General features: G+C 39.3%; 1 protein-coding gene across 1 annotated transcript in view; it reads left to right on the forward strand.

The window, feature by feature from the left end:
• The first annotated feature begins 9,468 nt into the window (after positions 1–9,468).
• LOC112107192 (lipoxygenase homology domain-containing protein 1) overlaps positions 9,469–24,591 on the forward strand; it is a 198,931-nt gene continuing 183,808 nt past the window's right edge. Inside the window, exons 1-2 of the mRNA XM_026659537.2 lie at positions 9,469–10,113; positions 13,243–13,414. Coding sequence (XP_026515322.2) covers positions 9,469–10,113; positions 13,243–13,414 — 817 coding nt within the window. The remainder of the gene's footprint in view (positions 10,114–13,242; positions 13,415–24,591) is intronic.

A 24,591-nucleotide genomic window follows, 5' to 3' on the forward strand; every position in this document is an offset into this window, starting at 1 on the left:
TCACCATCCTCTTTATAACAGCCCTTAGTATATTTGGAGACTGTTACATGCCCAGTTGTTTAACCTTTCCTCATAAATCCGGTTTTCTAAGCCTTTTATCATTTTTGTTGCTCTCCTCTGGAGTCTCTACAGTTTGTCCACATCTTTCCTAAAGTGGGGTGCCCACAACTGGGTGCAATACTCCAGCTGAGGCCTCAGCAGTACCAAGTCGAGCAAGACAAATACCTCCATGTCTTACATATGATATTCCTGTTAATAGACCTCAGAATGATATTAGCCACATCACATTGTTGACTCATTCAATTTGTGATCCACTATAACACCCAGATTATTTTCAGCAATACTACTGCTCAGCCAGTTATTACCCTTTTCGTAGTTGTGCATTTGAGTTTTCCTTCCTATGCACAGTACTTTATACAAGTCTTTTATATTGAATTTCATCTTTTTGGTTTCAGACCAATTCTCCAATATGTTAAGGTCATTTTGAATTTTAATCCTGTCCTCCAAAGTGCTTGCAACTCCTCCCAGCCTGGTGACATTAGCAAATATTATAAGCATACTTTCCAATCCATTATCCAAGTCCTTAATGAAACTAATGAATATTGCCTGGCCCTTGTACCACCCGGCTAGATGCACCCTCCCAGTTTCACAGCAAACCATTGATAGCTACTCTTTGCATATGGTCTTCCAATGAGTTTTGCACCCACCTTTATGGTAATACAGTCTAGACCATATTTCCCTAATTTGCTTTTGAGAACATCATCTGGGACTGTGTCAAAAGCCTTACTAAAATCAAGGTATACCAGAACTGTTTCCCCTCCCTGATCCCCACTTCCTCCATCCCCACTGATTCTCAATCCCAATCTCCTTGCCCAGCCAGCTCCAGTCCCCCCTGCCAGCTCCTCATCTGATCTCAGTCTGCTCCCAGTCCCAATCTCCTTGTATAGCCAATTACAGTCTCCCTTCTGGCTCCCAGTCTCAGCCTCTGTCCCCAGTGGTGAGTTTCCTTCTCTCCCTTGCCAGCCTCCAGTCCCAGTTTGCACTTCCTCAGGCTCCTTGTCCTCATCTAGTCCTCCTTCCCCCTTGCAGATCTGTTTTTTGTCTCCTCTGCCTTCGAACTAGACAGCTTCCTCCTCTACACTGCCTGGGCCCCACAGGGGTTCACTGAGCACAGAGGAGTGACAGACTCCGTTTCTTATATCAGGATCCTGGACCCAGACCCAGCACAGCCTAGTAGGGAACATCCTGGTGAGCCCCAGGCTGCTGCATGCTCAGTGTGTATGAAATCTTCAGGGAATGTAGCTGCTAAAATCACTACTGAGTCTCTAATGATCATGTGTGAACTGTAATTTTTCAAAGGCTTATAACCTGGTGAAATTTGGGCATATTTTCATAAGACCTTCGAACAGCATTCCTGACACTAAGGCTACTCCCTTAAGTCTCTGCTCCAAAGAATGGGTGCATTAGAACTTTTCAGATAAATTGTCACCAGAATTCTTTAATACGGGTAAAGCAGTGTATTTTTACCTAGCCTTGTTCTTGGAAATAGCTGAATCATTTTGGCTGAAATTTTCTGAAAAATTCAGCCTGCGGCCTGGAAAATTTTAGCTTAAATGGTTAAAGTTTGATAGTTATACAGTCTTATAAAGAGAAGTGTCGGACAACCTTAATAAGTGGTGCTGTCTTCATGGAGCCTTAAAAATATAGCTTTTTGTATTAGCCAAACCACTGTGTAACCCTCTAGATGCATACCCTGTTCACTCAAGCAACCACATGCCTGTCTGTCTGTCTATTTATTTAATCTATCTGCCCCTCATCACTGCAGTGTCTGGGCACCTTAATCTTCCTTGTCCCAGTTCCTCCTTCCACGTGTTTATGGCTTCCTGTGTTTGTTATTTATCTTTTCCTGATGTCCTAATCTAAATTTAGATTGTAAGCATGTAGGGGCATGGACTCTGTAGTGTGTAAATCACCATATCTGTGGTGCTTTATCAATGCTAAATAACAGTAATGCTTGTATATACCAAGAACCCAACAAGACTCTTAAATACAAAGTGCAGGAATTTTTAAACACTAAAGGCAAAATTGTAGCAGCTTAATAATGAATTTTTTTGGCCAGATCATGGCTCCTTTGAAGAAAGTTTGGGATCAATATGGATGTGGTGCTCAGGTTGAAGAAGTTGCCCTGTCGGGCATGTAAGCATCTGGAGATAAGCATGAAGACAATGAAATATAGAAGAGGGCATGATAGCTACCCAGAAAATTGTAATACCACCTTTAACTACTCTGTTTAATCACTGCAACATTGTCTAATCTTTCCCGGATTAATTTTGTATTTCTATATTCTTTTACAAATATTGTACAAAAATCGTATCAATTTTTCAAACTTTAAAGGCCAAATTCCGCTCACTTTACTTGAATGAGTAGTTACATGGATGTCATTGGAGCTACTTGGGTGAGTAGAGTGGGAAAGATTTGTGTGCGAATTGATTCCTGTAGGGCAGTGAGGGCTTTTCAGAACTTGTTAATTTGGAGTCTGATTCTATACAGTATAATCAGGAACAGGTCTCATTGATGGGAGTCTTTCTCTAGCTGCCTCTCTTGAGGCTGGAGAAGTGTGGGGCTGGAACCTGTGTCTGTTTTGTTTTGTTTTAAAAAAAAATACATGTAGTGGTTGTAGTACAGGGAGGGAAGTAATGAATCCTTTAACTTGCAGCTGCCTTGATGAAAGCTTCGTGAGTCTTTTAAGGTCTTGCCGAATGAAGGTGCATCTATGGTGTCAATCAATGATGCTTGTTTATCTTCACCAGAGGCACAGGAGTGTAATCTGTTGAGTGATTCCAGTGATGCACAGATGCAGCTTGGTGGCTGAAGTGATCATCATCAAAAGTGCATTGTTCAGTGGAAGTCTAGATTTTAGGTCAGATACTTAAAAAGAAGTGAACTCTATCAAAAGTTTCAAGTCTATCCTTCAATTTAGAGCCATCAGAAGATTATTTACTACTTATGAATGCTCACATGTTGACAATATATTGATAAATATATTTAATAAACCAGGAGCTAGTATAAACTACTGGGCAAAAGAGCCAAATATAAATAACAGAATGTTGCCTGGAAGGTGAGCAGTACAATTACACAAGTTGACATCTATTTGAGACTTAAATGATTATTTTAGTAAGCTGTTTAAGCTAAGAAACGAGTATTTATAGCAAAAAAAGAGTCTGTGCAATGTAATCATATCATGTTTGTGGGTATATATTGTAGAAGGCGGGATAAGTAAGTCTGAAGCAGTATTTAATGCTTGTTTAAACACTGAATTCACAGCATAGGAAGTAAATGCCATTCTGAAAAAATCATTGTGATATGTAATAGTGCTATCTGCTGAGCAGCCTTTCTTGTAGCTACCCTACCGAGCTAGTATGAAAATCTTGCTGTAGTCCTGATTAAGTAAAGAAGCTTCAAATCAGATTATACCTTTGGTAGTAATTAGATGGAACAGTTACCATCTGGGGGCACAGTAGGTTCTTAAGAAAAAAAATCAATCCATGGAATAATGAAGCCACAGCATGACATAATCTTCTCTGGCTGAAGAAAGAAAATACAGTTTCTCTCCGTTTTATAATGCTTGTTTCAATGTCCATTCTGGAACAGTAGAACTCTTCATGGAGGGCAGTCTGTATTGGTCTGGAAAGTGTTCATGAAGGAAGAATGCTGTGGGGAGGAAAACCATGGAATTATTTAGAGTACAATGACTAAATGATAAGTAACCAGATTATAAATTTTCAGTCCAGTTGTCCTTAAGCAAAAACAGAAGGAGGTTTGGTCAGTTGACAACTGTACACAATTAAGAGAGAGAATGAATGTCAGGAAAAACTTCCATACACTGAGATCTGTAAGAGTGTGGAATGGTCTCCCAAGGTAAGTGATGGAATCTGCATTTCTGGGGACATTTAAAGCTAAAAGCACTAGAAAATGTACTTTGGAGGACAACACTGGCCTGGAGATGGATTGAATTACCTAAGAGATTTTTCCATCTTTAACTTCTGATTCTGTAACAGCATTGCAAGGGGAAAGGAATTGAATACAAAAATTCACATGAGAAATAAATATTACAAAGGTAAAGGGAATGCAAAAAAATAATGAGGGCTTGCTGAGTGAAATGCTGGGTTCTCTGCTTTGAACAATGGCTACCTAAGGCAAACTCAGTCATGGATTAACTTTAGCCCAGATTAAGCAAATTGGTTGTGATGTTTTTGTAGCTGGGCTTCCTTAGAATAAGACTGAAGATGTTCATTTCGGGTAGCATGGTCAATTGCACCTACAATAATGTAAATCTCTGAAAACAAGATGATTATCCTTTTATTTACACAGGACGCGTCTGTGGGTGAGTGTAATGAAATGCTACAGTATAGAAATTAACTATTGTGAAAAATAGTAACTTTCTCTAGCTTTGGATAAACTGTTTAAATGTAATCTCGCTCTTAAAGCATAGCATCAGCACTGTAAATTCTTAAATTGAAAGAGGTATTGACTGTGGAAACAAAGAATCTTGAGTTCCGTTTTCTTTTCTACCAGAGGAGCATTCTTTACAAAATGGAAATGTATATGATATAAACAGACATTTTTGGTTGTGTAAAAGCAACTGTTACGTAAGACTTCTCAAGGAAAATTCTTAAACGATAAAAATCCTTAATTAAATTAAGCTAAAATGAAGATATTGTAGTGATAAAACTATGACCTCTGATGTGAAATAAGGTCTTATACAATATGTTGATTATCCACTTTTTGAAATTGTGTAAGATGCATGAGAAACCATGTGTTATTGTCCAAAATTTAATTTGATTAGCTTTAATTGCTAACACCCGTGCAAACTAAAAACACATACAATGTGCTAATGCAATAACTGATTCAATTCTAAAGTACTTTGGAATAGATGATAATTATTGTATAAATTTTATATTTCATGAGAGAAGACCTGATTTTCTGCTAGTCAATTACTTTCCTGTGCATGTAATTATTCCATAATAGTTAATCATTGGCATTTGTCTTTATGCATTATCTTGTGTGTACTTTTTGTTTGGTTGGTTGTTTTTGGATTATAAATTTCTAGTGTCCAGACCCAGTCTAACAAGAATCTATGTATAAAATAGTAATTTAAGTTATTTCTATTCAAAATCTTGATCAGTTTCCAAAACTGAATAACTAACCAGACTTAAAATTTCCAAAACAACCTTTGGACAACTGCAAAACAGCATACAGTATTTTAAAAGCTGTTGTGAGTAGCCTCATGACAAAAACTGCCTCTTGAATTAATTTCTTAGCTGTATTAATAGGTAAGTAATTGGGGCAAAATCTACTCCACCCAAGTAATCCTGCTCTACAGAAGTGTTATGTGGGATGCTGTGAAGCCTTCAACCCTATATTGAGGTTGTTATTCCACATGGGCTGGAATAGTAACCTGAGCTCCTGTCTGCCACTTGAGTGGGGTGGGGTGTTGGGGTTATTTGGGGGTGCTTATGAGCCATGTTGCCACTGGTTCTCTCATTACATGTGCACATTTGCCCTGAAACCACAGTTGTAGAGCTTGTGCTACTATGAGCAATATTAATTCCCACAAGCATTTCCCTTGAGAAAATTACTGTGTTTGGAGGGAAGCATGGTGTGTAAAATGGCTATGCCTCACTTACATCGCCAGTCCTGACTCACCGTGCAACCAAGTAGCGGGACATTGGCAAGCATGAGGAAAGCATCTAATGTTGGCTGCACTCCTCCCTTCATTTAGGACCCTAGCTTGCTTTTCCCCCCCTGTGCTGCCCTAAACATGGAAACACAGGGCCTGTAGAGGCAGTGGGAACATTTTAAGTAAAAATTGTATAAGGCTCTCCTGTTCATATTTTTATGAAGCCTGCAACTACTTTGAACTCGAATACCAATATTTTCAAACTTGGGTGCCTACTGTTGAACACCGAAAACTATATTTAGGCAGCTAATGAATGGGCCTGATTTTTAGAGGTGCTGAGCACCCAAATCTCTTATTGATTTCAGAGGGAAGTGCAGTTGCTCAGCACCTCTGAAAAGCAGGCCACTTAACTAGGTGTCTAATATGGATCTGGAGGTCTAATTTTAGGCACCCATCTTTTAAAATTCTGTCTTGCATGATCTTAATGGAACAGTTAACATTTTTCTGTTGACATCATGAAAATTTGAGTGTACAAGGTTAATCTTGGTCCCCGTGGTTCCAACTCAATGTTTAGGGTTCTTTTCAGTTTGTCAATATGCCATGTGTGCCCTTTGCAGCACAGATAATATAATGCAAAGTAACTTCTCTTCCTTCACATCATCCACTTTTCAAAATAAAAGAATTTGGCTATTTCATATTTAAAGAGAGAAAAAAAAAAACACCATGAATTGACAGGGGGAACTAAGGCCCCAACCTTAAACCAGTCTTGTCAAATGTGATTTTTTTACCTTGAGCCTCAACTGACTTTAAAGGTGGGAACATTTTCTTATCAGTCCCAGAGCTGATGTCTTTAAGTGGTGAAATATTTTATTTAAAACAGGGCACTTTTCCCAGTTTCATTAAGAAAAATGTTTAATAGCTGAAGGAGGTAGCATGTTCCTGTATTAAATCTGGCATCTGCATCCAAGTGATACAGAGTTTCATTTGGCCTATTTTATTTTATTTTATTTTTTTTAAAACACACATATAGTCCACAAGTGTGCTGTATATCTTTTTATGAAAAGTTTCTTTGAAAAGGACATTGGTTTTGGTAGAGAGATCTTTTCTCCAGGCTGATTAGTTTATAAGCCATTTCCCCCCAGTGTATGCTGTGGTCAAGGCAACATTTATCAGTTCTGTTACCAGGTTTGCCCATTACTTTGGGGTACGCTCATTTATTAGGGTTACTCTTCTGGGGGGGGGGGTGTTTCTGTAATTCTGTCAATGTACTGCTTGTGTCACTTGTGTTTTCATACGGAGCTCTACTTCTCCCTTCTGCAAGTTCCCTCCCAATGGAGCTATCCTGCAGGACCTAGGTTCCCCAGCCTCCAGCCCCAGAATCAGATGAACACACACATACACATTAACAGAGCGCGTCTGAGCAGACCGGGTCAATCAGCACTCCCAAGCTGACCCCTTATATGTCCCTGGACTCAGCAAGCTGGGTCGAGCTGCACCTCCAAGCTGCCACCTTCATATGCCACGGGCACCGCACCGGAATAGAGTACACCTGAGCAGGCTGGGTCGAGCTGCACTTTCAGGCTGCCACCCTCCTATGCCACAGGTTCAGCACATCCCTATCCCCACTTTCACGTTACAATTGTTCTGGTAGTAACCCACTTGATGAGCAAACCCCACAGGATTTTTGGGCGCTACAGAGATCTTTAGCTTAGGTAAGAGAAGCATTGCTGCAGAGCAAATGAGGAAGCCAAAAACACAGGAGAGAGAGAGGGAGGGAAGCAACCAGCTTAACCATAAAAGTTATTTATTGCCAGGTAATAACCATACAAGTGGAGCCAAACAAACAAAACAGTTACAGTATTAAATCTAGCTTAAATTTGATTACAAATGTCAAGTTTAGAAAACTATACCTGATCACACAAGGCAGGGTTAGAAAGCTATACCTAGAGTAGAAAAAAACCCAACAAAAACAGAGAGTTGGGTTCTCACCACTCTGTGAAGCTTGAACCGGTCAGGGTTCCCAGGTGGTGGTGGTAGCTGAGGGTCCAGAGTGGTGGAGACAGGCAGAGCCCCCAGCATGATCAGTCAGGAGAAGATGAAGTCCTAATGGAACTGATGCAGATTTTGGATCCAGGCATCAGAACATTTACTTGAGCATGGGGTTTTTGTGGGGAAACAAGGGAGAACACTAGATTTGTTTATGGGTAAACTGATGGCTCAAGGGAGTACACCAAAGTTGTTTTGTTCAGGCTAGACAATAGGAACTGATCATTCCTGGCTATGGGCGATGTTCCTTCAAGGGAGCTCGCAATGCAATTAGGCAGCTTCAATATTTTGGATATCAATAAAGGATTTATTACTAGTCTGATAACTACTGAGCTGGGTGTGTGCAGGCGTGGGTTCATTAACATCTGGAGCAGAGATCCCCCATCATGCAGTGTTTCCCTGCTTTTCTGGTCCCAGAGTTCAGTGCGGTTCTTGCCTTGGAATCTTTGTTCTCCATTCTGTATGCTAATGGAGATGCCTCCCTGTCCCATCTTCGATGCAAGTGAGGCTAGGGGAGTTGCCTTAATCCTGTCACCCTTGTCCGGAGGGATTTAGGTGTGTCTCCCACTGCTTTTTCATTGCTTTTTGTAAGTCTTTCTTCTGATTGGTTTTGGTTCAAGCAGAGGCGGGGGGGCGGGAAAGGAGGATGTCCTTCGTGAGTCAGACAGGCTGGATACTGTGCCCTGGTTCCCCAAGAACACAGAGCTGACAGGTAACATAACTGTTAAAATAAAATACTGTTATTAAAGGGTTGTAACTCAATTAATTGAGTAATAGAGCAGGTGCATGTGGAGAATGCACAGGGGGAGTGGTCCCTGTTTTAAAGATCATGGCCCATGTTTACATTGCTTTCAGAAATAGAATATTGCTTAGATGACTGGAATTTTAAAGCTCATTCTAAAGTTTTAGCTACTGAAAACTGCCATTTTAATTAAAAGCACTGGAAATGGTTTTGTCTTTATAAAAGATTACACTAATTTACGCCTTTTTCTCCTAGGAAAAAATAATTTCACACTTGATCAACAAGATTTCACTCAGCACAAATGCAAATATTTAAATGGTCGAGTTATATATCCTAAAAGGCAAAGCTTACAATAGAAAAGCAAATGATCTGTCACAATTTATAAAGTGGACCGCTAACTATAGCCACCAAAAGATCCTCTAAACATTAATCTGATGTTACTTACAGTGTAGTAAATCGGGAGTAGCGTCACTGAAATCATTGGAGTGCACTGGTGTAAAACTGATGTATTTGCGATCAGAATCAAATCCATTGTCTTTCGGTTTTTGTTTATCTTGGACTGAATTATGGCTAATGCCTCTGCATAAACTCTCCCCTCCCCACAAATATTTCCCTAATACATAATGTGTGAAACGTTGTCATTACATTCATCCTTAAAAAAAGAAAACCTCTAATTGCCATTCTAGTCTGACAAAGTACCTCTTTCTAAAGAAAATGCTGTTATACCAAAATGATAAGAGATGTGAAATTACAATGGAGAGTTCTGAGAGTATTTGAAAGTAAAGCTATGCTAACTTAATCCTACAGTACTGGAGTCTTTGTGGAATTTCGAGATAACAGCTTGGACCCATTTAAGTCAATGATTTTTGGCAAGATTTGCTGCTGTTGATTTTTCTTACAAATTTTCCTTTTGCATCTTTCAGAATGAGGACTATGCTATTACTGCAATTGTGAGAAAACTTTTACATCCATCTCCTCCTCCTTCCAGAGTGCTGTCAAAATGAGTGAAACGCCATCAACTAATTATTCAATGCTTCAGCCAAACTCCTCTGAGAGTGAACAGACTTTGTCTGCACGTCACTTCAATGTCACCGAACCTGTTGTGGCCAAACGAATCTGTTTCTATAAAAGTGGAGACCCTCAGTTTAATGGGATCAAAATGGTCATTAATAATAGATCTTTCAAAACATTTGATGCCTTGCTGGATAACTTGTCCAAAAGAGTCCCAATACCATTTGGGGTAAGGAATATTAGTACACCACGCGGGATACACAGTATCACCAATCTGGAGGACCTTGAAGATGGAAAGTCTTATATTTGTTCCCATCAGAAGAAAATTAAGCCCATTAATTTGGAGCGGGCCAGTAAGAAGCCATTACCCTGGCAGATCAGCAGGCCAGTTAGTGCTCGTCGCCGAGTTGTGCAGTTAGCCAGGGAGAAAGAAGACGGCATTGTTCAGGAAGACAGAGCTGTCAAAATAAGAACCCCTAAAAAGCTCCTTGTTTTCAAAAATGGTGACATAAGAATCAGGTGCACTATAGTTCTGAGTAAGAAGAACATGCAAAACTTTGAGACCTTTCTGGATTCCATAAGTGAGTTAATGCAGTATCCAGTTGTGAAGTTATACACTACGGATGGCAGAAAGGTGAGAATAAACAATGGCATCTGATATGCTTTTCACAATGTTTGCTTTTATAATATTACCAATGTAATCAAATGATTTGGTTGCTTACATGGCTGGTGAGCACTCTGACCAGTGTAAGGTCCCCTGTGCCCTGACCATCAGCTATCTGCTGCCTTCCTTGTGGATCTGCCTCTGTACACTTATGGACCTTCAAAAAAGATAGTCAGTTTTGAGGAAGGATGCACACTCATCTTGGTACTGTAGTGACTGAAGCGAGAGAATTTTAATCCTAGGTTTTCATGGAAGCCCACCAGTCTTCTCTTAAACCACTTCCTTCTCTATGTCTTCTAATGACAGCTTTTCCTGGACAGGATGCTTTTCTAGTCCTTTTTCATGCATGCCTTCAAAATATGTCCACTCATCCAATCACATGTAACCCTTCCATAGCCCTGCCCCACAATTAGGACATGCATTAGGCAGAGCTCCTTTAGAACGCTACCTCTGTTCCCTTAAGAGATGATGGTCTATTAATGCAGCAGAACAAATTCCTGTACCTACCCATCCCACAGGAGTTGTGAGCATCTTCACTATGATGTATTCAAGTTGTCAGGGCCTGACTAAGTTCACCTTAGAGTACTTAAGGAACTAGCTAAAGAAATCTTCGAACCATTAGTGATTATCTTTGAGAACTCATGGAGAACCATGAGGTACCAAAGGACTGGAAAAAGGCAAACATAGTACCTATCTTTAAAAAGGGAAACAAAGAGGACCCAGGGAATTACATGCCAGTTAGCCTAACTTTAATACCTGGGAAGATACTGGAACAAATTACTAAACAATCAATTTGTAAGCACCTAGAAGATAATAAGGTTATAGGTGGTAGCCAACATTATTTTGTAAAGAGCAAATCATGCCAGACCAACCTAATTTCCTTCTTTGACAGGGTTCATGCCCTAGTAGATTGGGGTGGCAGGGAAGCTGTAGATGTGATATATGTTGATCTTAGTAAGGCTTTTGACACAGTCCCACATAAGCAAACTAGGAGAATGTGGTCTAGATGAAATTACTATAAGGTGTGTGCATAACTGGTTGAAAAAACAAACGTAAAGAGTATTTATTGATGGTTCGCTGTCTAACTGGGTGGACGGATCTAGTGGAGTCCTATATGTGTCTGTTCTAGGTCCAAAACTAGTCAACATTTTCATTAATGACTTGGATAATGAAGTGGAGAGTGTGCTTATAAAATTTGAACATCACACCAAGCTGGGAGGTGTTGCAACCTCTTTGGAGGACAGGATTAGAATTCAAAATGACCTTGATAAATATGGCTGAAATCAAAAAGATGAAATTAAATAAAGACAAATGCAGAGTACCACACTTAGGAAGGAAAAATCAAATTCACAAATATAGAATGGGGAATAACTGACCGTGCAATAGTATTGCTGAAAATGATCTGGGGATTATAGTGGATCACAGATAAATAGGGGCGAACAATATGAAGCAGTTGTAAAAAAGGCTAATATCATTTTGGGGTGTATTAACTGGATTGTCATATGTAAGACATGGGAGGAAATTGTCCTGCTATACTTGACACTGGTGAGACCTCAGTTGGAGCATTGTGCCCAGTTTTGGATGCCATACTTTAAGAAAGATGTGAACAAATTGGAGAGAGTCCAGAGGAGAGCAAGAAAAATGATAAAAGGTCTAGAAACCTGATCATGAGGAAAGGTTAAAAAGCAACTGGGCATATTTAGTCTTGAAAAAAGAAGACTGACTGGGGACCTGATAAGTCTTCAAATATGTTAAGGGCTGTTATAAAGAGGGTTGTTCTCCATGTCTCTTGAAGCTTAATGTGCAGCAAGGAAGATTTAGGTTATATCTTCGGAAAGAACATTCTAACAATAAGGATAATCAAGTACTGGAATAGACTTCCAAGGGAGGTATTGGAATCCTGTTACTGGAAGTTTTTAAGAAGAGGTTAGACAAACACCTGTCAGGGATGATATAGATATAGTTGGTTCTGCCTATTGAGGTCCCTTCCAACCCTACATTTCTGTGATCCCATGACAATGTAATTGCTAATGTAAGAGCAAAAGTACCTATACTCAAAACTAAAAGTCATATTTCCTATATGGCTACTACATTGCTGAGGAAAGCTCACAATGCCATAAACTAAGTAACCTTGATTTTTATCCCTATTTCTCTATATTTTTAATGTTCAAAGGATGAAATTGCTATAAGCAATGTTCAACAGTATTATGTTCTTCATCTGTCTTTGCCACCCATGAGTTATGGCTATAAAACCTAATATAAGGTTATCTTACATTTTATAAAGTGTGGACCAAATCCTAGCCCCAAAAGCCCGAAATTTCCAGAAACAATGGGCCTGCTTCTCCTCTCGCTTACACAAGTTGTACATTGTTGTAACTTCATTAACTGCAATGGAGTTTCTTCTGGTTTACACTGGTATAACTGAAAGGGGAATCACACTCAGCTCAACTGATCACCCATGCAGGGTGAATCTTTCACCTTCCATCTGGTGAAGATGTGCTTTCTGTGTTCGGTGTCCACAAGTAGACACGAAAGAGAGAAAGGGGCATGTCACCTACAAGCTAGCAAAGCACAATCCATGAGGCTCAAATTCCTTGTAATTGGAGGAGCAGGAAGCCAGGTCCACTACTAATTCTGTATATTTGGCAGTATGCAGCCATAGACCACCCATACAAGAGTCCGGTAATATATTTTGTGGCTGAAGATTCTTCCCTTCACTGACTCATACACACACACTCTCACTCAGTCATTTCATGGCTGTTGATTGATTCTATATTGGGATAAATCCAAACTCCATTTCCAAACTCTTGAACTTCAGGGAAATATTTATCTGGATCCAAACTTTGCTTGACAGAATCATCTTCTAATATATTTACACACTTACTTACAAAGACACAGGAAGTGCATTACCCCATGTGGAAATAAATTCCACTCTGGAATAAAATCCAGCCCTTTGTAATAGCCTGCTGCAATGCTATATATGTATAGGGTAGAAAGTGAAGAAAAAACTATGTGGAAAGACTATACCTGTTGTATTATTACTGTTTGTTACTGAAGCAGAGAAATTGATTTGTTGTTGTGTTCCCCCCCCCCCCCCAGGTTCCTAACCTTCAGTCTCTGATCTTGTGTTCTGGGGCTATTGTGGCAGCTGGGAGAGAGCCTTTTAAACCAGGGAATTATGATCCTCACAGGTATTCACTACCTGCTAAGTTGCCGGGACTCTCCAATCGTGTGTACCCCAAAGCAAATGCCAAATCAGAGAGCAGAAATAGTAAGTCCCTTTAATTATTTTGTATTTTCTCAAGTGATTTATCTCTTTCACATTTTAATGTTAAAAAAAAAAAAGAAACCGTAGCGATCTGATTGGGATCAAGGGTATTCAAGCAGGCCAGTTGAAACAAAACTATTTATTTTTGCTCAGATTTCCTCAGTAGGCATCAGAAAGATCAAAGCATTAATTTTCATTTTGGAATTCAAGTTTCTGTTAAAAATTCAGCTGGCTTACATATTGCCTTTCAAACAGAATTATTTGCACTTGTATGTGAAGCTATCAAGGCATATTTTAAAATGGGCTGATTGTTGCTAATCTATCCACATCATGCTACAGCAAGGGTAAAAGAAAGCACACAGTTTGATACAGAGAACAAATGTATGTCTCCCTTCTAGTTGAACTTTCTGATGGTATTACAGCAGAGCAAATGTATTATCATGCAGTGTTCAGATCTTAGCTCAGTAAATGAATGGGGCTATCTTGTCATATCCTTAATTTCATATGTGCCCATACCTAACTAAAGCAAACTGGGAAAAGCAAGGAAATAAGCAGTTAAGTTATTCAGTATCCAGGTGCCCTCCACGCGTTTCAACTTCAACTAGTTCCTTTCCACCACTCTGTGCCCACGTGTATCTCCCCCCTCATCCTGAACAGTCAGTATGTAGCCTTAACTCTGTTTATTGGCCATGTGTTCATGTGTTTTCATTTAAAATAGGTGTGGTGTGACTTTCATAAAGTTACAGTGTACATTGTATTGGTTTGTGTAAGTGAGGTACACTGTCAGGTTGCTGATTATTTGTCTATCTAAAGTGCTTATATGGTCCTGCTACCATAGCATTTGATGTATCCATCCACACAACATTCAAGAGAGGTAGAGAAGTACTAACATCTCCATTGTACAGACAGGAAACTGTCACAGAGAGACTAAGGGTTACATTTATAAAAGTGATTAGTGATTTTTGGATGCCTCAGTTTTTGGGTGCCCAACTTGAGACACCTTAGGGGTCTGAATTTTAGAAAGTGCTAAGCACCCACCCTCTGTATTTCAGGACCCTTTATGATTTCTTAATTTAGACACACATGATTCTGAGTCACTTTTAAAAATGTAGGCCTTAACAACTTGCCCAAGATCACACAGGAAGTCTGGGGTAGAACAGGGACTTGAAAGTTGAATCTCATGACTCTCAACTAGTGCCCACAACAGGGCACCATACTTCCTCACATCCTTATGGCTGCAACATGTTTTTCAGTAGTGTTTGGGTAAAGTTATGTGAATAGGTGATTTCCACTTGGCTCTTCATGGAGCTGCTACACGGGGTGCCTGATGAACTGAGGAAAGAGAGAGTGAGGATGTTGGGGAAGCCAAGAGGTGATCAGGCATGAGGGGATTTTGAGGAAGAGAACTTCATGGGGGGAGATCAGGTCTTTCTGGAGAGCCTAAGATGTGTGGGGGAACACAGTACTTCTGTGGCAAGTCATTAGCTCATCTAGGGCTTCGTGACACTACTGCCTCTGCTGCTCACCAAGACACCAGCACTGTAAAGTTTCCTGAAGTGCTGGAGAACCAAGGAAGCAGTGCTGGAAGAGCTAATTTTCCATGGTGCTCCTGCCTTGCTGTGCTGAGGAGCCTAGGCAGCATCAACTGCCAATGCCTCTGCACAGAGACATTAAGCTCCCATTCACACATCCCTGCCCAGTGTCCCTGCTGAATATCTCATGTCCCCAAGTCCGCTCTCTTTAGTTTGTCCCAACTTCCACCCTGTAGCCCGCCCTGATGTCTCTTGCCCCATATGTCGTCTCCTTGGTCACCAGGGCTATGTGTACAGGATAGCTGATGAGTTAAGAGTACAAGTAGGAACATTCTGAGGCAAATGAAATTACTACAAAAATCAAAGTTGTCAATAAGTTTTTCTCTTCCATCTAAATTTTGCCTATAATCATGGCCAAGTTGGCAGCGTTAGAATATGGAAGTAGCTGACAGATCTGGAAAGTTTCATCAGCTAATATTGGGCAAATGCAGTTAAAGCAAGAGGAATAACTCTTTATGTATTTTACTTTAAAAATTCAAACTGCCCTATGTCAGAGACATCATCAGGTTATATGAGTGTAAAGTTCAGAGTTTTGGGGAACTTCTGTTGTTTTCATTCCATTTCCAGAGGCGAGTGAAGATGAGATTTTTATTTACAGAAGTGAAAGGTCTGGTCTCTGGAATGAGAGCCTGACTGAATTTACCATCATTTCTCATTCAGTTCCTGGAAAAGCCTCTACAATGTTGTAGAGGAGCAGACTCACCCCTGCGGCGCCTCCTGCTGGTGACTTCTGGGAATTAGCTCTTCCAGTGTCCTGGAGCACCCTCTGCAGGCCAGTGGTCCGCCTTTCCTCTGGCCCCCATGTCCCTCCCGGACCCGGGTGCCCTTTTATCTGGGGTGCTGCCCCCTGGCAGTACACCCCTCAGTACTAGGGTCTCCCCTCCCCAGGGAACCCCCACCCACTATCCCTACCTCACCTCAGAATAAGGCCACTGCCAGTCACCAACTAGCCCCCGCTCCCTGGGGCAGACTACAGTATAGGCCACTCATCACAGGTAAGGTTGGGTTTGGACCTGCTGCCTTGGCCTACCCATGGGCTGCCCTCTGCAACCCCCAGAACCCCTTGGCCTCCTACTAGGCCACAGCCTGGGGCTATCCAGGCTGGAGCTCCCCAGCCCTGCTCCACTCAGGTACCCTGTGTCTAGCTCACTGCAGCCAGGCCCTTCTCCCTCTGAAGGCAGAGAGAGACTCTTGAGCTCCTGGCTCCCAGCCTTTTTATACAGGCCAGTTGAGGCCTGATTGGGGCGTGGCCCAGCTGCGGCTGCTTCCCCAATCAGCCTTGTAGCTTTTCCTTTGCCCCAGCCCTGCTCCCTGGCTGTTTTAAACCCTTCAGGGCAGGAGTGGGGGACCACCCTGCTACAAATGGAAACTTGAAAGAGGCAACAAATCTGAAATAGTGTGTGTGTATGTAACAGTAACATGGGTAGTCATGAAAACCTTCACACAAATCCTTTTAGGGCCCACTCCAGCAAACGACATGCTTAACTTTAAGCACATGAATAGTTCTATTGAAGTCAAATTAATGTTAAGCACATGCTTAAGTGCTCTGCTGGACTATAATATAAATTCCAAACCACTACATAAAGTGACTGAATACTTCTTCTAGAAATGTCGTTACCAATTATGTCCTTATATATGTCTTTCTGAATTTGTGTTTGTGTGCACATACTGTATTATTTTAAGTATACATATAAATATACACAAAGCTTAGTGAAGGAGCACAGTTTAGAAAATTCTGTTTAGATTTCTCCTGGTGTACTTTTGGTCTCTCACCTATTCTTTTCACTGTGTGACACTCAAAGATAGATGAGATTTTGTCAGTGCATAGGTGCTGAAACTAGAGAGTATTTATTGATGGTTCGCTGTCTAACTGGGTGGACAGATCTAGTGGAGTCCTATATGTGTCTGTTCTAGGTCCAAAACTAGTCAACATTTTCATTAATGACTTGGATAATGAAGTGGAGAGTGTGCGTGAAGTGGTTTCCATTATATGTGGGGTTTACAGTATGGTTCAATTACTCTCAACACCCCCACTATACAAATTGTTCCAGCACCCCGTGACAGTATCAAGTTATTACAAACTAATGCAAACACATTTTAGAAATACTTAACTGTGTGCAGACAAACACATTAGAAGCCTAATTTTATGCCCATTGAAGTGAATATGAATATTCTCATTGCCTTCAATGGTCTTTGGACCAGGTCCTAGAGAACTGTAGCATATATGCACATTGTAACGCATGATGTAAATTAAAATGCATGATGTAAAAATCTTATTATAAATGTCTGGTTCAAAATTTAAATGTAAACATATATAGAAGTACATGCTAAGGGCCCAATTCTACAATGTTTACATACACGAATAGTCCATGGGACTACTCAGATAACCAAGGATTAGTCATATAAGTGAAAGGTGTAAAATCAATTCCAGAGAGATTTACTCTTAATTGACATGTTGTAGCACCCATTAACATTCAGGTTGTTATGTACTGCATGTGCATTTGGATCCACTAATTACACTATTAAATCATCAAGAAGTAGTAAAGGAAAAAGCAGGTTCCATGCTTAATATCTTAGGGCCTAATCCTGTGTGGTCCTGTGTGCCTCCTGCAGGGTGGGAAAGCACATTCAACGACCAAGTTGATGGAACTGGGAGCATTCGGCACTTCACAGGCTTAGGACCTTAAAGATTGTAACACTGGTGTTAGAAGGGTCATGTTGCAAAACAAAATAAAGAAAATTGCACCAGCAGGAAAGTTCAGTCTTTACTCTTTATAAAAGTTGTGTTTTTTCTTTTTAACAAGTTCTTGGAAACGAGTTAGAGAAAATAGACACCTTACTGTAATAGTTTTTCTTTATTACAATAATTTATTCAATCCCAATGCTCACCAAAAAAAAAAAAAAAAAAAAAAATTCCTAAAACCTTTCATTGGGTTCCTCTATACTAATCATACTTTGTTTTTTTCTTTTTTCTGTCTCCTTTCTTTGCCTATCTGCCTGCTGTCTTTCCGTCTGGATTCTCATGCATGATGATTATCTTCTACACCTTCCATCTAATATTGTGAATTTGGGTGCTTTCAATATAAATGTTGAAAGTGAGTACACAAATGCCCTCAGGAGCTCAAATTTACTCAGTTTCTTCTGATAAAGGTTACAGCAATGATAACTCAGATTCTTCTTGCATTCCTGACAATTACATGGGCTTAGCAGAAAATCATTCACATGCTGGTGAAGATTTATCGATGGTGCGCTCTGAAGATGACATTGAGAAATCTGTTCATGTTAATCAAGATGGCAGTATGACAGTAGAGATGAAAGTTCGATTCAGGATAAAAGAGGAAGAAACCATAAAATGGACAACCACTGTCAGTCGTGCTGGTGTTTCTGCTGATAAAAATATCAAGATTTGCAATTCTGCAGTAGGTGCAGAGGATCATTCATCTGATTTAAATATTTCAGCATATATAAAACCTACAGAAGCTCCAGTCTTGGAGAACTACAATAATGATGAGAGTGACTCACTGCAGCAGATTAACACAGAAGCAACAAGTAAAGAATCAGAATCTGATTTAAGCACTTCTGATTATAAAATCTGGCAGAACTCTTCTGCAAACATGAATGTATCCAATGTATCGGAGGATAAAGTCAAACCTCATTTTCATAGGCCTCCTACACCTGGGCCAAGAAGAGTGAGACAAAAGAAAGCATTAGTTGAAAGTGTCACTGTAATATCTGACAAAAAGGTTCAGGAAAAAATGATAGGACAATTTTCTTACAGTGAGGAAATAGAAGATGGGGAAAGCAAATCTGAGTATTGCATGGTCACTCATTCCAGCAGTAAAACATCAAGTACTAATAATTCGAAGCTTAGTGAAATAAGCAACAATGATTTATTAAAGCTTTCTTTAGAAAAGAAAAAAGAAGAAACTCTGATTAAATTAAGCCATAAAAGTCATGGTTTAAAAGAAACTACAAATACAAAGACATTAGATATGCCTGATGAAGATGGATTGTTACAGAACATTTTGGAGAAATCAGTGGTGGAGGAAGGCATGTATAATAGTTTACTATCAAGCTGCAAAGCTAATATCGGTGGCTTCATACCTTCCTCAACAATTTACCAGGCAGATAGGCCTCTTTCAGCAGACACCATCAACTCTCTTCATGACCAGTGTGGAATTAAAGAAATAAAAAGATCACTGAGTTCATTCATCAGGTACTCAGAATTGTCTCAATCAAAAAGTGGAGACAGACTATGTAACCCATCTGATTTATTACTTTCTTCTCAAGGATCCATTCACTCAACCTGTACTGGAAACAAACAAACTAAGATGACAATGTCAACAAGTACTAATGCTACTCCTGAGACAATAAACTTTACAACAGGATCCTCTCCTACCACTGCTGAGAGTGAGAAACAATTCCACGGCAGCACTGAATGTGATACAACCCATTCCACTGACAAAAGCCAACTTGCATCGTCTAACAGCAAAAAGAAGAAGAAGAAAAAGAAAAAGAGAAAATCACCATCTCATTATCTGGATCAAGGTGTACATTTGCACCAAAATCAGCAATATAAGGAGACTGCAGAGGAAGGAACTTTTAAGAGTGAGGAAATGTCTCATGATATGTGCATCACAAGCGAAAGTGTGCAGAAATCTACAACGCAAATTAGAGATACTTATTCTGAAACATGTCAGAAAAGAGCAATGGCATTTCATGTCAGAAATGGTGATGGATCTATCAATTCAAACAAAAACTTATGTCCTGAAAATGAGTTATGTCCCCAGGTTTCTGTGGAGCTCCAACAAAATGAGTTATCATTTAGTAAGAAAACAAAAGCTAATAGACAACTGACCAACGTAAAATCCAAATCAGGCAAAAAAATTAGTTTGCCACTATCTGCAAGATGTGAAGATAGCCTGATAGAGGAAAAAGCTGATTCAAAAAGTGAAACTGAACACAGCCAAAATACACCAGGTACTGAAAAAGAAGGCATATGTCACAGCACTAATTCTATAAAACAGACACACAATTCTTTAATAACATCAAAGCCATTGTCAGAAGTGGCTAATGGTAATAACCTAGAAAGAGAAAAGGACAATGTTATTTCTGACAGTTCATACAAATCTTCAAAGAAAGAGAAAAAACAAAAAAAAAAGAAGAAGAATCCAAGTACACCTGAAAGTAAAATGCATATGTCAGATGGCGGTAATGCACTGGATGCTCTGAAACAAGAGGATTTTCCAGATGAGATTGCTGAGTATTCACTTGAAAGCTATGTCCAAAACTGGCTGCAAAACGCATTTCCAAATGCTGTTTTGCCTCCAAACAAATTAGCTCCCATAAATAAAAAGGAAGGGAATGTAGCAAATAATAAAATTGGTCATTCTCCTATGGAAAATATCAAAACTCTCTCAGATAAAGAAACTAAGGTTATAGCAAATAAAGTGCACATAACTGGAAAACCCAATCTGATTGAACATCATCTACTAAAAAAGCCAATGGAACCTCTCAGTGAAATGGGAGCTATAGAAGAATCAGCCAAATGGTTATATGGAAGACAAATTGGCTCTTTGACCTGTGCTGATACAAGTATAATGAAAGAGGTAAAATATTTACTACAGTCAGATTTCCAACATGATACTAAGCTACAGGTGTTTAATGAAATGCATGAAAATGATAAAAAGAAGTTGCAATCAGAAATTGATACTCAAGATATAAGTCCAAATCAAAGCATAAGTGCTGAGGTTGCTGTTCAAGTTGATTCCAAAATTTTCAGGAAGACTGAAACTGAGGCTCGAAAGGATTGCGTGTCTAGTATGTTGCTACAGCAACTACAATCAGCTATGCTCTGCATTCAAAAGGCTCATACTGGATGTACAGAAAAATCATGTGATCCTACAGATTTTTCTTCTCCTTCATTACTTGGATCTTCCCCTAATCTCCTCTTAGCTTGGCTACTTGTACTAAATCTAAAAGAGAGTTTGAATGGCATGTGCAAAGGTGATATGCTAAAAACTACCTGTAGCTGTTCTGAAATATTTACACTGTTACAATTTCTAAAACAAATTGCAGTCACAGAAGAAGCTGAGGACTTGAAGGATGCTGTCTCAAATTTGCAAGAATCGACATCAAATAATTTATTACACTCTGGGAGCAGAATAGAAAAGCAGGACTCTGCACATTGTCATGAAAATCCTTTTGTAGTTGAAATTCAGAATGTGCCAAACTTTCATGAAAGTGAAAACCCAAATAAGATCTGCATTCCAAAGGACAGTACAAATTCTGAGGAAAATGCTGATGTACAAGAGCTGATTGAAGAATTTGAATGCTCTGATATACAGAAAGACCCCAATGCATCAGCAGAGACTTCAGATCTAAATGACTTGAATGTTCACAAAATACTGTCAGACAGAAAATACGTGAATGCTAATTCAAATAATTGTAGTCTTACTTCAAATGTAGAACTATCTGAAGAAAATGAAGATGAGGCTGACAGTTCATTACAAGACTCGCAGGATAAAGCCACAGATACATCATTCAATAATGAAGAATCGGGGACTTCAGAAGAGCCTAACTCAACAGTTCACAGTATAACTTCTAATGATAAAGATAATATTTTAGATGGAGAAATTTCTGAGGTAGAAGATAAAAAAGACATTATGCATCTTGGCAACAATAAAAATGCAGGAGAGCAAGTTGGCACAGAAAAACCAAATGAGCACTATAAATTAGTTGCTGAAACCCCTACAGAATGTGACTGTGAGGAAGACTCTGTACAAGAAGAAAAGAAAGAAAATGGGACTTGTGAAGAAACCCCTGAGAGATTATCTACACCATCACCGTTATCTTTTAGTTATGAGTCTAAGCAAATTACAGAATTGGACATAACTGAAGTAGAACAGAAATTGCAAGTAAAACTGATAGTAAAAGAACTGGAGCATGGAACACAGTCAAATCCTTCTTTTGAATTAAAAAAATGCTTTAAAAGCCCTGCTACTTCTGACTGGTCAGATTATAGACCAGATACTGATGACAGTGATTACAATTATAGGGCATCCAGTGACTTCACCAATGAAAGTGGGGAGGAAGCAATGTATGAAAAACAGTATAATAGTGGTTACGTTAAAAGAACTATTGAACAGCTTTATGGTAAAGTAGAAGCCTCCTTTAAGCCTACCCTTCACACTGTACTTCCATATATGTCTAAAGTTCTTCAAAAGGACGCTGAAGAATCCCAATGTACAATTATGAAAAAAAACTCTTCCCTTTGTCAGGAACATAATGCTTGCTTTGTTGAGAAAATGTCAAGGTCTTCACTTATATCACACGAAAGTCTGGAAGAAATAAAGAAAGACAACAATACATGGAGAAGAGAGAATTTTTCTTCACCAGCACCACAGTTCAGTCTTAATGGAGAGAAGGCATATTACAGTGATAACTGCTCAGTGCAATGTACAAAGCAATATTGTCAGTGTGGTGTACCTGCTGATGAAGATGAAGGAATATTGATTGATAAAGGCAAGTGGCTTCTTAAAGAAAATCATTTGGTGAGAAGATCACCACCTGAAAAGACTGGAATGTATGGCAATTTGGACACAACTTCAGCAGACACAATGTTTGACAACAATAGTGATGATGTTCCATACTCCCACTTCGCGAATCTGAATCAATATCCACCACACAATGAAATATCTTTTTCAGAACCTGAAGACATGGCTAAACCCTCTGAAAGTGGATGCCACTACTTCATTATGCCTCATAATAGTGATTCAGAGCCTTTTCCTGATTTGAGTCTGAAAAGCAAACCTACCTTCAGGGATGAAACCCCTTTTCTTCATGCAATAAAGAAAGAAAACAACAATTTGTCATTCACGGTATGCACCACTTCCACGAATCTTTGTACAGAGACTAATGCCAATTATCCAGCCTTTACATCTGTGGAATTTAGATTACCTGATAATAAGGTGCATCCTCTGGAAGAGCCTTTAAATGATGAACCTATACAAACCCAACCAACTAATGACAGTAATGCCAACAGGGGAGCTCTGGAAGAACAAGATTCTCTGGATAAGCTTCATGCTATTTGTGGACAACATTGTCCAATACTGATGGCCATCATAAAACCAGTTAATGAGGAAGACAGAGGATATGCCTACCGAAAAGCATCTGACATTGAGAACCAATTTGGCCTACATTTAATGACCAAAAAATGTCAACATTTGCTCTGGCCAAGCAAAGATTTAATAAGAGACAAAAATAATCATGTGATTCTGAAGAACAACTGTATTAATAAGATTGCCAGTAATATTTTTAATAGATTTTATGCTAATAATACCTTAGATTTCATTAATAGAAATAGCTTTGAGATTCTTGTATCCTCAGGTCTAGGAGAAAAAAACAAGTTAAAGATGTTGTATGTGATGGAGGATATGAATGTAAATGCACAGGAGATCAGCAATCATGAAAATAATGTATCCAAACAAGTACTCAATGATATAACAGTAAGTACCAATAATAAGTTACCCGATACACAACAAAAAATATGCCAGGGCTCGAGAGTTAGCCTAATTCAAATTCTTGAAGAAAAATCTGCTCCCTTGTTGACAGATCCAGCAGAAGGCTGCCATTCTGAAACATTTCACAACTGTGACATTATCTTAAATAACACTGAATGTAATGCTTCTGAAAATTTGAAAGAGGAAAATGCCTTTGCTACAGAAGAAGAAACTCTCTTTTGTGTAACGTACAATAAAAGCAGCAAGGAAGAGGAAGGCACATAATAAAGATATTGGGACATCTATAACCTTAGATTGGTGAAAACGTCTGTAAGAAAAAAAACCCTTGTGGACCATGCCCTAAGCAAACTCCCATTGAGCGTGATGCACAGGCCTAGAATGGAGGGTCCTGTGGCACCTTTGAGACTAACAGAAGTATTGGGAGTATTGCTCCCAATACTTCTGTTAGTCTCAAAGGTGCCACAGGACCCTCTGTTGCTTTTTACACATTCAGACTAACACGGCTACCCCTCTGATACTTGAGGCCTAGAATGTTTACACTTTTACAGCATTGCAGAAATAGAGGTAATTGCCTAGATTTTTTTTTTTGGTAGAAAATAGTGCAGAATCAGTAACTAACCTCCTATGACAGTGATGTCATCTTTTAAAAAAAAATCAGTTTTACTCATTAATGCTGTTGTATCTTTTGCTTAGAGAGAGTCTGTAACATTCCAACTGTCTTCTCTGAGAAAAATCAACTATTACCTGTTAGAACCAAGAGTTTTATAACCACATACCACCCATGCTCCAAGATAAACTTCTTATACTTTAGAACATTTTTAGAGAAAAGCTGGGAATGATCTTGCAGACTGTTTTGTCTAAACTGCAAAATAAAATATAGTGGTTAATTTGCAATGAAAAGTAGAAAAGTATTGTTCAGATGTTGTATTACAATGAAAAATAACAGACGATTGTCATGGTAGTTGTGTGTGGGTTTTTAAACCAAGGTTAAAACTGAAAGGCCAGCCATTTGTCTGTTAAAGACCACACTCAGAAGAGCTGGCATCAGGGTGAGTAAAATAAAGTT

This window comes from Terrapene carolina, unplaced genomic scaffold (assembly GCF_002925995.2).
Source record: "Terrapene carolina triunguis isolate 2854851 unplaced genomic scaffold, T_m_triunguis-2.0 Scaffold58, whole genome shotgun sequence".
NCBI classification, from domain to species: Eukaryota; Metazoa; Chordata; order Testudines; family Emydidae; genus Terrapene; species Terrapene triunguis.